At 47.1% G+C, this 12,963-nt stretch overlaps 1 protein-coding gene across 1 annotated transcript in view; it reads left to right on the top strand.

The window, feature by feature from the left end:
- Positions 1 to 12,963, top strand: part of mcf2a (MCF.2 cell line derived transforming sequence a) — an 87,007-nt gene that overhangs the window by 41,098 nt on the left and 32,946 nt on the right. The window contains 3 exon segments of the mRNA XM_055643980.1: positions 3,657 to 3,776; positions 5,356 to 5,547; positions 8,654 to 8,845. Of these exon segments, the coding sequence (XP_055499955.1) occupies positions 3,657 to 3,776; positions 5,356 to 5,547; positions 8,654 to 8,845 (504 nt within the window).

Below are 12,963 nucleotides of genomic sequence, written 5' to 3'. Positions count from 1 at the left end.
AGCGCATCCCTCGGGGCAGCCCCCACTCTCCCATGGCCACGGCCGCCCTCCGCCACGTCTCCCCAGTGCAGCCGCACTGTGATGGGCTGTGCGTCGGCAACGCTGGGTGGAGCAGCGGTGTGGGACAGGCTGGTCCCTCCGCCCACCCAGAGTCACTGACCGCGATGCACCGCCATCGGACCCCAACCCCCACACCAGGGTGATCCGACCTCCGGACCCCGACCCACATACGGGGTGATTTACCCCCTGACACCCACACCGGTTGATTCACCCGCACCCTGGCCACGGGGACAGACGGCTCGGGATATTTGCAGCCCCAGTAAATCGCTTTTAAAACATGGGGGGGGGGGGGGCACAAATTCCCTGGCGGGCCGATGACAAGTTTGTATGACAACAAACAATTTTATCTCCTCCCACCCCCCCCCCCCCCCCCCCCTGACAACAAGAAGCACGTTTTATTTATTACTGTCTGGCTGCCTGCGTAACGCACACAAGCTCCCACGCACAAAACACCAGATAATCTGTAAACTGTTTTAACCGAAGATGGACACAAAAAGCTGGAGTGATTGAACAGAAAGGCAGTATCTCTGGAGAGAAGGAATGGGTGATGTTTCGGGTCGAGACCATTCTTCAGACCTGAAGACTGAGTCTGAAGGGTCTCGACCCGAAAGGCCACCCATTCCTTCTCTCCAGAGATGCTGCCTGTCCCACTGAGTCACTCCACCATTTTGTGTCTATCTTTGGTGTGACAGCTGTTACATTTCATCGGCTTCACGTATTGCGCGCATGGAAGAGACACTTTAAATGCCGCTTGCATCTATTCATCCTAATGTGCTCTGAATGAAATCTCACATCCTTGCGAGGGCGGAATGGAATGGACGTAACCACCGGCTAAAGCAAAGGCATAGTTAGGACAGGGAAATAATCCCACCACTTAATTAACCAGGTTACCGAATGTAAAAACTATTTATACATGTAACATTTTTGTTTTTAAATCAATGTAACTCTTTTTAGATTTTTAATGCCCCGTCCTGTGGGAAGGGCTTGCGGCAGCTGGTTTCATAGTGCCTTCATTGTTGGGCGGTGCTGATCTTTCACATGGACCGCTTACAACTTGGTGCTCGGGTTTAGAGTGCCCAGTCACCTATGGCTTGTGTGGGAAAATGACCCCCACCCTCCCGTCTCCATCGGCCAGTGATGTGATGGACGCGGGGGTCTGGACCAATCGCTGTCAAGTCCTGCTCCCCCGGCGACGTCATGTCCCCCCCCCACCCCCGGCGACGTCATGTCTTTTAATTGACTTTTTGGCTGAGCAGCCATTCAGTTAGTTGGCTTGCAGGATACGCAGCCTTTCAGTTACTTGGTGTTTTGGCAAAGTGGCTTTTCGGTTAGTTGGCTTTTAGGCGTCCCACCATTTTGGTTAGTTGGCGTGTCGGCTTTGTTTCCGTTCGGTTATTTGGCTTCCACTTCTTGTCTTCGGCTTCTCGTCCTTCGACGCCACGTCTGCACACGTGTACGGATAGTGATGGGGAGAGCGGAGGGGAAGTGGGAATAGTGGAGGGGAGTCAGTTTGAAAGAGAGAGGGACGGGGAGGGAGGAGTGAGTTGCAAGAGACAGGGTAAGGCAGATCAAGGGATGAGGACCATGAGTTGTGGACTTTTTTCCTCAGAGATCATTGAGTGGATGGACAAAAATGACCACATCCTATCAATTCATGTCCATAAATTAAAGATATCAAATAAACATAAGAATAGATTGTATGATTTATAATGTAGGTATGTTACAAAACCTACCTGAATCGTCATTGAGAATCTGTCCCAGCCCCATGTGCGCGATTTTGGCGCTGTTTAGAGGGGGCGGGTTTAAAACGCGATTTTTACTAGGCTGTTGCAATCGAAAATGTTCAGCCTAGTAAATCATTAACGGAAAATCGCTGAAAGACCCCGTCGCAAAAGGTATTATTAGTTTTTATGGCCTTGTATAATAGTTATAGTAGTTTAAAAATCACTCTCTCAACCCGCAACCTCTCGCAGCCCCAGGGTTTTATAAAGCAAACAATTAAAGGTATGTACCTTATTTTTACATTAAAAGGGGCTTCTTAAGAACCCTGTATATAGAGTTTTCTATAGCGAATAGTTCATTTTGGGCTCTTTATATCCCGCAGTATTTTTCTGGGCATTTGGGGGCACAAATCCAGCGCAATGTGAATGTTCTAAACCAGCGCCTTCACAGGAACCAACTAGAAAGCCGATTTTAATTGACTTTAATTTACAGCAATTGAACACTAAATTCCTTCCATTTGGCCTATAAATTGATGTAAATGAGATTTTAAAATCATGTTTTATTGTGAATTATTTGTGAATATTATTTGGACACTTAGGCTATTAAAAAATGTTAATCATTTATTAAGAAATGGATAGATGTTTAGATCTAGTAATTGAAGTTTGAAATTAGCTACAATTGGGTAAATAACTAATTATATGCTTTAATTTCAGGTCCTCCAAGTAAGATTATTTTATATTTGTTTCAGAATGGTTCAATCTATGATAACTGAAAATTTCATTCAGTTCTCTTAATTTTTAAGAAGGTTATGGGCTTTAGACTGTCCTCGATCACAGCTTTTTTGTTATGTCCTTAGAAAATCAATAGGGAACAAGATGCTAATTTCCGAGTATGAAAATGGCCATAACTCTTTTATTACTTGAGATATGAAAGTGAATTAGGTGTCAAATTAAACTTATTGTTATGCTTTATCTGATGGGATAAATTGCAGACTTGATTTTTTTAAATCTCAAAATGTTGTAACATTGCTATATAATGGGGATGAGTTATGCCTGTACAGCTGGGGAACGCTAACCTGCAGCACTCAACCACAGATGGTCTTGCCACCTCTTGCCCCAAGGTGGACTCTTGCTACAGTCCATCTGTTGTGTCGAGTGGCTGCCCGACTTGTCATTGTATAACTGACTCGCTGTAAAGAGCTCACTAAGATATTGCCTTTATACCTCTTGTACCATTCCCCTGCCCATCTTCCATGGTTTGCTAGATTAGGCTCCTTTATTTTATCTTTGGTGTTTATCCTTGTGTTGGAAGGTCACACTTCAGAGGCGGTGGGTAGACTAAGTGCTTCGTGCCCAGTGGCAAGCAGTATCACCTGTTCTATGCTGATTGGGATTATTTTTAAACCTTACATTGCTTTTCTAACGGTGCTTTCATCTGCCGCTTTTGGGGGGGGGGGGGGGCATGAAGTCAAATGGAAATAGAGAATTCTTGAATTCTCTTTAGAATACATAGAACAGTGCAACACAGGAGCAGGCCCTTTGGCCCACAATGTTCATGCTGAACATGTTGCCAACTCATCTCTGCCTGCACTTGATCCATGTCACTCCATTCTCAGAACATCCATCTGCCTATCTAAAGGCCTCTTAAACGCCACTATCATATCCGCCTCCACCACCACCCCTGGCATCGTGTTCCAGGTGCACACCACTCCCTGTGTTAAAAACCATGGCCCTCGCAACTGACAACTATATCCTCTAGTGTTTGACATTTCCACCCTGGGGTAAAAGGTTCTGACTGTCTACCCTATCTATGCCTCTCATGTCTTCCCCAGTCACATATTTCACAAGTGTGTTCAATTTAACTTGGTTCTGCAGATAAAGATGGCACTGGATTACCTGTCTGCTGACGAGGGAGACATCCCCGAAACTGGGGCCAGTGTTGCTCACTCGGAACAAGCCCTTCGTGCACTGACTAACCTGGACGAGCGATCTCAGGTGAGGTGCACAGTTCTGTTGAATAGAGTCAAACCAACATTCTGGAGCAAGTCAAGATCAATGAGCATTTGAAAGCACATTATGGAGTATAGCGTAACTCACTGGGTGAGGCAGCATCTCTGGAGAAAAAGAATAGGTGACGTTTTGGGTCTGAACCCTTCTTCAGACTGAAGGGTTTGAGGAACGATTCTGACCTGAAACATCACCTATTCCTTTCTTCCAGAGATGCTGCCCGACCCACTGAGTTACTCCAGCATTTTGTGCAAACTAGGATTGTTTTCTCTGAAGCATCAGAGGCTGAGGGGAGATCTGATGGAAATTTATAAACTTATGAGAGACTTAGATAATCAAAGTCTCACTCCCAAAATGAAACTGTCAAATACTTGAGGTGATGGGGAAAGTTTAAATGACATTTACGATGCAAATTTGTTACAGAGTGTGGAAGACATTCCTTGGGGAAATGATGTAAGCTGACACAACTGCAGGATTTAGGAGCCATTTGAACATGTACACATACAGACAGGAAATGGAGGGATGTAGAACATATGCAGGGAGATGGGATTTGTTTCATTTGGAGATTTCATATAGTTTTGGTCGCCCTATTAAAGGGAGATGTGGAGGCTTTGGAGATAGTGCAGAGGATGTTTACCAAGATGCTGCCTGGATATAAGGGTATTAGCTACAGGGAGAGGTTGGGCAAACTTGGATTGATTCCTCTCAAAGGCTGGTCGCTGAGGGGAGAGCTGATAGAAGTTTAACAATTATGAGAGGCATAGAGGGGGTAGACAGTCAGAACCTTATTTCCAGAGTGGAAATATCAAATACTCGAGGGCATAGCTTTAAGGTGAGAGGGGCAATGTAGGGGCAAGACGAGTAGTTGTGAACAATGACATGTTAGCTGGCTGCATAGCAACTTAACCCCTGCGGCTCTCATCCTAGATAGCTGTATTCAAAGGGCATCAATAGACAAGGAAGCCAGTTTTTCAGCAGTGTACTCTGTGTCTGTTCTATGAAAGTGTTTGTCCAGTGCCTTTTGTCTCTCATCATACTCAGTCTTCAGTCCTTTAGTTACAGTTCCATAGTTTCTTTGTTTTGTTGGTTATGACGTGTTCAGTTGTTAGTTAAGGTCTGCAGATATTTTAAATGCTTTGCTGTAATGCCGTATAACCGTTGTGCTTGAATAACAGTTTTAAAATGCTACTACTGGGCTTGGCAAATCATTGAGAATTCAGTGATCCCACAGTGGTGTTTAAGAGGCTTCTGAATAGGCTTATGGAAGTGCAGGGAATGGAGGGATATGTCGGCAGGTAGGAACTTAACTGGGCATCATGTTCGGCACAGATATTGCCTGCCCTTTTAGAATGCACAGTAGAACAGGTTAGAACAGAGAGGCCCTTGAACCCACACTGGGCCAAAGTGCCTGTTCCTGTGCTGTACTGTTCTGTCCTCTAGGAGGGCAGGCAGATGGGACTATTTCATTAGCCTTCAAAGTGTTAATAACAGAAAGGGCAAAATTAGTGAATCATCGAGGCAAGTTATTTTGAACCGACACTCAAACTGAACAGTGTGACTTTTCCAGGAATTGATTGGGAGTGCCCAGGCCCTGATCTTGCAGGGCGATACATTGATCGCTGATCACCACTACGCGGAGGATTTAATCTGTGAGAAGTGCAGTGAACTCCGCCACTTCTGCAAGGACCTGCTCGACGACATGGGGAACAAATACTTCAGGCTGAACAAATCACTGGAATTGCACATCCGGTTGCAGCAGGTAAGCTGACGCTGAAGAAAGACACAAAAAGCTGGAGTAACCCAGCGGGTCAGGCAGCATCTCTGGAGAAAAGCGGTAAGTGACATTTCGGATCGAGACCCTTCTTCAGACTGAGTGGAGAGGGAACCAAGAGATATGAAAACAAATGAATGAAAGGCATGCAAAGGGGCAAATCAAAGCCAGCAACGATGATCAAGGAAAGGTGGAGCCCACAATGGTCAATTGCTGGCAGTGGGGTACGTGATAACGAGTAATACAGGCAGTGAGACACAACAGGACGGCAGTGAAACTAGTATGAGACACAAGGGTAGTGGAAGGGTGGAGGGAGAGGGAATGGAAGGGTTATTTGAAATTAGAGAAATCAAAATTCACACCGCTGGGTTGAAAGCTGCGCAAGCGGAATATGCGGTGCTGTTGCTCCAATTTGAGCTGAGCAGTGCTCGGGTTAAAGAAACTACAAAGTGCTGGAGTAACTCAGCGGGTCAGGCAGCATCTCTGGTCTCCATGGACCGCTGACGTTTTGGGCGGGACCTCTCTCCAGATTCGGGTTACATCACCTTGAGATTTACAAGCGCCAAGATCGGCATTTCTTGACGCCTCCATTTGTGACACAAGCTGCTACAAAACTTAGTTCAGTTTAGAGTCACATGTACAGACATCAGTAAAAAGCTTTTGTTGCATGTTAACCAGTCAGCGGAAAGACCATACATGATTACACTTCAAGTCATATAACCGTACAGCACAGAAACAGGCCCTTCGGTCCATCAGGTCCATGCTGACCAAGATGGCTGGGCTCATTCCAGATACTGACTACCCTCTGAATGGAAAAGTTGCCCCAGAGCCCCTCTGAAGTCTCTACCCTCTCACCTTAAGCCTTTGTCCTCTAGTTTGCTAAATCCTCTACCCTGGGAAAAAAAGACTGTCCATGCTGTGCTTGGAGTTATAGCTAAATGCAGAAAATACTAACCATCTTTTAGTTTAGCTTCGAGATACAGCATGGAAACAGGCCCTTTGGCCCACCAACCCCATTCTGACAACACTAAAGGTGATTTACAGAAGCCAATTAACCTACAAACACAAACGTCATTGGAGTGTGGGAAGAAACCAGAGCACCCAGAGAAAACCCACGTGGTCACAGAGAGAAAGTACAAACTCGGGAACAGACAGCACCCGTAGTGAGGATCAAACTCGGGTCTCCGTCTCTATAAGGCAGCAACTGTACTGCTGCGCCACTGTGCTGCACGCTCTCTATCTGTGGAGAGAAAAAGAACAGGGATGATTCAGGTTGGAGATTCTTCATTAGCACCACCATCTCCTCAGTCATCGGTCTGCTGAACCTCACCCTCTCACACACCTCCCTGTGTGTACCCTCTGCACCTCTTGCTTTCTCTGCAACTTAAAACTAAAGGACAGCACAGTGGTGCAGCTGGTAGAGCCGCTGTCTCAGAACGCCAGAGACCCGTCTTTCATCCTGATCTTGGGTGTTGTCTGTGTGGAGTTTGCATGTTCTCCCTGTGACTGCGTGGGTTTCCTCCGGGGGCTCCGGTTTCTTCTGCCGTCCCACAGACATGCGGGTTTGTAGGTTTGTAAGTCTCTGTAAAATTGCCCTTAGTGTGTAGGGAGTGGGTAAAAAAGTGGAATAACATTGAGCTAGTGTGAATGGATGATTGCTAGTCGGCATGGAGTATGTGGGCCGAAGGGCCTGATTCCATGCTGTATATCTGAACTAAGTTAAATGTCGACACCAGGCACAGCAGATGCTGATTCGCAAAAGAAGACTCAAAGTGCTGGAGGAACTCAGCGGGACAGGCGGCATCTCTGGAGAACATGGATAGGTGGCATTCCGAGTTGGGACTGATTGTAGAGGAGGAGTGGGGGGGAAGGAGAAAGCAGGAAGAAAGATGGGGCAGGATAAAGCCTGGCAAGTGATAGGTGGATGTATGGGAGGGTGTTAATGGGCAGATTGGGCGGGCAAAAGCCAGAAGTGAAAAGACAAAAATTGTGAGAAAAGGTGAGAACAAGCACAAAATGTGAAGCCAGAGGAATGAATGTAGGTGGAAGGGAAAGGGAGGAATGTATGCGAGTTCAGGTGGGGCTCAGAGATGAGGGGGTGAAAGAGGCCTGGGGGAAGTGGGGATGTACTTGTTGGTAGCTACCTAAAAGTAGAGAATACTATTGGGTCCATTCAGCATGGTGGTATACCAGTAGAGTTTGTGCCTAAAGGGCCTGTCCCACCAGCATGCGAGTGCATGCGTCTAGCACGACCAAACGTGGTCGCTTGAGGCGTATGGCCGCGCGGGGCCGGTCCCAATTTGAACCGCTGAACCGTCTGGAGTTGTGCGGGGCTGGTCCCGACATCATACTCACCAATCAGCTAGGCAGGAGGCGGGCCGACTGAATTTGGACTTTGCAACGGCGTCCGGCAGTGACGTCATCACGCAATGCCACGAGCTAGGCGTACGCTGTCAAGACGCTGCGTACGACGTCAAGACGCATATACGCCCGTCGAGGCGCTGCGTAGGCCTCAATGCGGCTGCGGGCCGACAGGCCGTTGGCGCGCGGGATTTTCGGACAGTGCAAAATTTTTGGAGCCCCGCGCAATGTCAGGACCAGCCCCTCACAACTCCATAGCCTCCGCCGATCGAAGTGGGACCGGCCCCGCAAGGCCGTACTCCTCAAGCGACCATGTTTGGTCGCGCTAGACCCATGCAATCGCATGCTGGTGGGACAGGCCCTTTACAGCGCAAGAGTTCCTGATCCTGACTACAGGTACTGTCTGTACGGAGTTTGTACGTTCTCCCTGTGACCACATGGATTATCCCTGGGTACTCTTGGTTTCATCCCACACTCCAAAGACGTAATTAGGGTAATTGGCTTTGGTAAAATTGTGAATTAACCGTAGTATGTACGGTAGTGCTCGTGTACGGGGTGATCGCTGGTTGGCACGGTGGGCCGAATGGCCGGCTTCCACACTGTATCTCTAATCTAAAAGAAGAATCATTCAATGTGGGACTTCTCAGAGCAACTGGTGCGTTGTGAGAGTGGAGGGGGAGGACTGACGGAGCGCTGGCGTGTGAAGGTGCGCTGACGTGTGCTGTTTCCACAGGTACTGCAGTGGTGTGACGAGGGAGCCTACCTCCTGGCCTCCCAGCCCATGGACAAGTGCCAGTCGCAGCAGGGCGCCAAGCAAGCTCTGCAGGAGATCGACAAGTTTCTGGAAAACTCCAGAGGTTACCTGCAGAGTGACGCTGAAGAATTGTTCAATGAGTTTGGAGACATCCTTACAACTCCCAATAAGGTATTTAACACTGACCATCTGTGTTGCGGAGATCCAGCATTACGGATCAGTAGCTACTGGGGTGATTCATGGTGGGATGTTCCTGGTCATTGACACCTACCACTTGCTCAGTGGTACCCCTTCAACCTTGGCCCCTCGTTATCCCACTACCACTCTCTCTCTCTCTCTCTCTCTCTCTGTCCCTCTCTCTGTCCCTCTCTCTGTCCCTCTCTCTCTGTCCCTCTCTCTGTCCCTCTCTCTCTCCCTCTCTCTCTCCCTCTCTCTCTCCCTCTCTCTCTCCTCTCTCTCTCTCTCTCTCTCTTTCTCTCTCTCTCTCTCATTGTCTCACACTCTCTCATTCATTCACACACTCACTCTGTCCCTCACAGTTTCATTCACTCTCTCTCTCATACACTCTGTGTGTCTCTCATTCACTTGTTTCCACACTCACTCACTGCCACTATCTCACACACCCACACTCTTCTGTACAGCGTTTTGCTTGTGGGTCACTCCTCCACTCCTGCACTCCTTTCTCCTGTACATGAATCTCCTTCACCAACTATTGTTGAATTTTACCCCGAGAGGCAGCTTCCAGTTCTGCGAGATGGGATTGGCCGGTGATTGTCAATGACGCCCACGCTCCGAGTGAAAATACTTCTTGCAGTCAAATCGTCCCCAGCTGATAAGATTCTTCAGTTCCAAGTTTAACGTCCCTTGGCTCTGCCGAGCGATACCTGCTGTCTGTGTGTCTGATCGCGTGTCTGGCTGTGTGTCTGTCTGTCTGCGTGGTTGCCTGTGTGTCTGTGTGTGTGGGTGTCTGTGTGTCTGGCTGTGGGTGTCTGTGTGTCTGTCTGTGGGTGTGTGTGTGTCTGTCTGTCTGTCTGTGTGGGTGTCTGTGTGTCTGTCTGTGTCGGTGCCTGTGTGGGTGTCTGTGTGCTTGTCTGTCTGTGGGTGTCTGTGTGTCTGTCTGTCTGTGTGGGTGTCTGTGTGTCTGTCTGTGTCGGTGCCTGTGTGGGTGTCCGTGTGTCTGGCAGTATGTGGGTCCGTGATTGCATGCGTGTCTATGTGTGCCTGTCTGTGTGCCTGTCTGTCTGTGTTTCTGTGTGGCCTATGTTGTGTATGTGTGCGCATCTGTATGTGCGTGCATCTGTGCGTGTGCGTGTCTGCGTACCCGTGTCTGTATGCGTGAGAGTCTGTATGTGTATGTGCATGAAAGCCATTGCCGCCGCTGGTTATGATTGTCAGAAGCACATCAGTCCGTTGTGCTTTGACTTCCCTGTCCCTGTGATGGCTTTGTTGAATATGGGCCGGCCCTGGTAGTATTTGGAGGTCACATGCCAATGGTCACCATTTTCCCTTTCCAAGCTTTTCATGTTTTTGAGAACTTGGTGGATTTGCACGTTAATTGTTCATGTCACATGCCGAGAGTGAGGAATTTATACCTTTACTTTAGACTTTAGAGATAGAATGTGGAAACAAGCCCTTCGGCCCACTGAGTCCATGCTAACCTGCGATCACCCCATATACTAACACTATTCTACACTTTAGGGACAATTTACAATTTTGCCGGAGTCAATTAACCTACAAACCCGCACGTTTTGGGGATTTGGGAGGAATCCGGAGCAATCAGGGAAAACCCACGTGGTTGCAGGGAGAATGTGCAAGTTCCACACAGACAGCACCTGTAGTCAAAATCAAACCCGGATCTCTGGCGCTGTAAGGCACCAGCTCCATCGCCGTGCCACTGTGTCGCTGCACGGTTTTATTCTGAATCTTTTTCCTTGTTCTTCTTATTACTCTACTTCGAGGTTTTAAATATCAAAGATTCAGATTTGACATTTTTTCTACCTTTTGCTTTTATCCATATCACTCTCTGTTTATCCGTTCTTTCTTTGTCTCTCTTTACTTCTCTTTCTGTTCACAGTTCATGTTTGTTCCTCCTTGTCACGCGACTCACTTTGGTTCAGTGACACACTGATGGCCATGCTATTCACCGCAGTCCCAGGATCTCCAGGGGTCTGAGCTGCAAACACAAAGTCTACAGCGGCTTATAAATCGAGTATTGTTAACATGGCAAAAATCGAATGGCAAATTTGATAACCCATTGACAAAACATTAGTTTATTTTTATCATACTGGAGGATCTGATCCTTTAGAACACAATACAATACAACACAGGTCATTCATCCCACAATGTCCATGCCAAACATGATGTCAAATAAAACAAAACCTCACATTGTGATAAACTATCTTTACTAACGTTGGCTTCATCTGCTGCTTGTGGGGGAAGTGAAGTCAAATGGAAATAGAGAATTCTTAAATTCTCTTTGGAATATATAGAACAGAACAGCACAGGAGCAGGCCCTTTGTCCCACACTATCTGTGCCGAACATGACACCAGGTTAAACGAACCTTCTCTGCCTGCACGTGATCCATGTGCCTCAATTCCCTGCATATCCACGTGCCTATCGAAACAGCATCTTCCATGCCTCCACTACCACCGCTCACAGCACATTCCAGGCACTGGTCACTCGCTGCATAAACAATAGACAATAGGTGCAGGAGGAGGCCATTCGGCCCTTCGAGCCAGCACCGCCATTCACTGTAATCATGGCTGATCATCCACATTCAGAACCCGTTCCTGCCTTCTCACCATATCCCCTGACTCCGCTATCTTTAAGAACTCTATCTAACTCTTTCTTGAAAGCATCCAGAGAATTGGCCTCCACTGCCTACTGAGGCAGAGAATTCCACAGATCCACAACTTTCTGGGTGAAAAAGTTTTTCTTCATCTCCGTTCTGAATGGCCTACCTTATTCTTAAACTGGGGCCCCTGGTTCTGGACTCCCCTAACATCGGGAATATGTTTCCTGCCCCTAGCGTGTCCAATCCCTTAATAATATTATATGTTTCAATAAGATCCCTTCTCATCCTTCTAAATTCCAGAGTATACAAGCCCAGCCGCTCCAAACAAAAGACTTGCCGCGCACATCTCCTTTAAATTTTGCCCCTCTAAAGCTATGCCTTCTAGTCCTTGACATTTCCATCCTGGGAAAAGGGTTCTGACTGTCTGCTCTATCTTTGCCTCTTGTAATAATAAACCTCACCAGGTCTCCCCTCAGCCTCCGACGCTCCAGAGAATACAATGCAAGTCTGTCGAACTTCAGCTTGTTGGCAATTCCGCCTCATCCAGGCAACATTCTGTAAACCTCTCCCCTCATTCTCCGCCCCTGAAACCTGGGTTCAATCTTGACCATGGGTGCTGCCTGTATGGAGTTTGTCCGTTCTCCCTGTGACCGCGTGGGTTTTCTCCGGGTGCTCCAAGTTTCCTCCCACATTCCAAAGACGCGCAGGTTTGTAGGTTAATTGGCTTCTGTAAATTGTCTAGGATAGGATAGTGCATAGGATAGCACTGGATTATTAGTGATAGCTGGTCGGCACAGACTCGGTGGGCCGAAGGGCCTGTTTCCACGCTGTATCTCTAAACTAAACTAAACTAAACTAAACTAAAAAAGCTCCAGGGAAAATTTTGGATTGTATTTTTAGAGATTCTCAAAGAAATTCATTAGCAATAGTAGCTTATTTATTGTACCGAGGTACAGTGAAAAGCATTTTGCTACATGCTATCCCGTCTGCGGAAAGACGATACATAATTACGATCAAGCTGCCCACAGTGTATAGATAATGGATAAAGGTGCAATATAAAGTCCAATTAAAGATAGCCCGAGGGTCTAGCTCAGTGGTTCCCAACGTGGGGCGTATGCCCCACAGGGGGGCAATTTGATTTTTAAGGGGGGCAATTGAGGAGGTCTGGGTCCAAATTTTCGATTTTTATTTTTTAGGATTTTCCATCAGGTAAACATATGTAGTTTATGTTTCAGATGTTATTTTGAGTAAATAATTTTTTTTGGGGTAAAAAAGGTATTTATTGTGTAGTTATTACAACCAAGGTATTGGCATTTTAAGCTTCTTCAGCTGAAATGGAGTTCACTTTTTAAATGATAAGAATTATATATCACCACATGGGGGGGGGCATCAGGATTTTAGAAGTGATTAGGTGGGGCATGGCCAAAAAAAGGTTGGGAACCACTGGTCTAGCTTAAAGCCACAGATCTCAGTGTAGTTTTCATTTGTTGCTTC

This window comes from Leucoraja erinacea, chromosome 12 (genome assembly GCF_028641065.1).
Source record: "Leucoraja erinacea ecotype New England chromosome 12, Leri_hhj_1, whole genome shotgun sequence".
Taxonomy (NCBI): domain Eukaryota; kingdom Metazoa; phylum Chordata; class Chondrichthyes; order Rajiformes; family Rajidae; genus Leucoraja; species Leucoraja erinaceus.
Note: the sequence above shows the minus strand (reverse complement) of the source record. Positions and strands in the feature narration are given on the sequence as shown.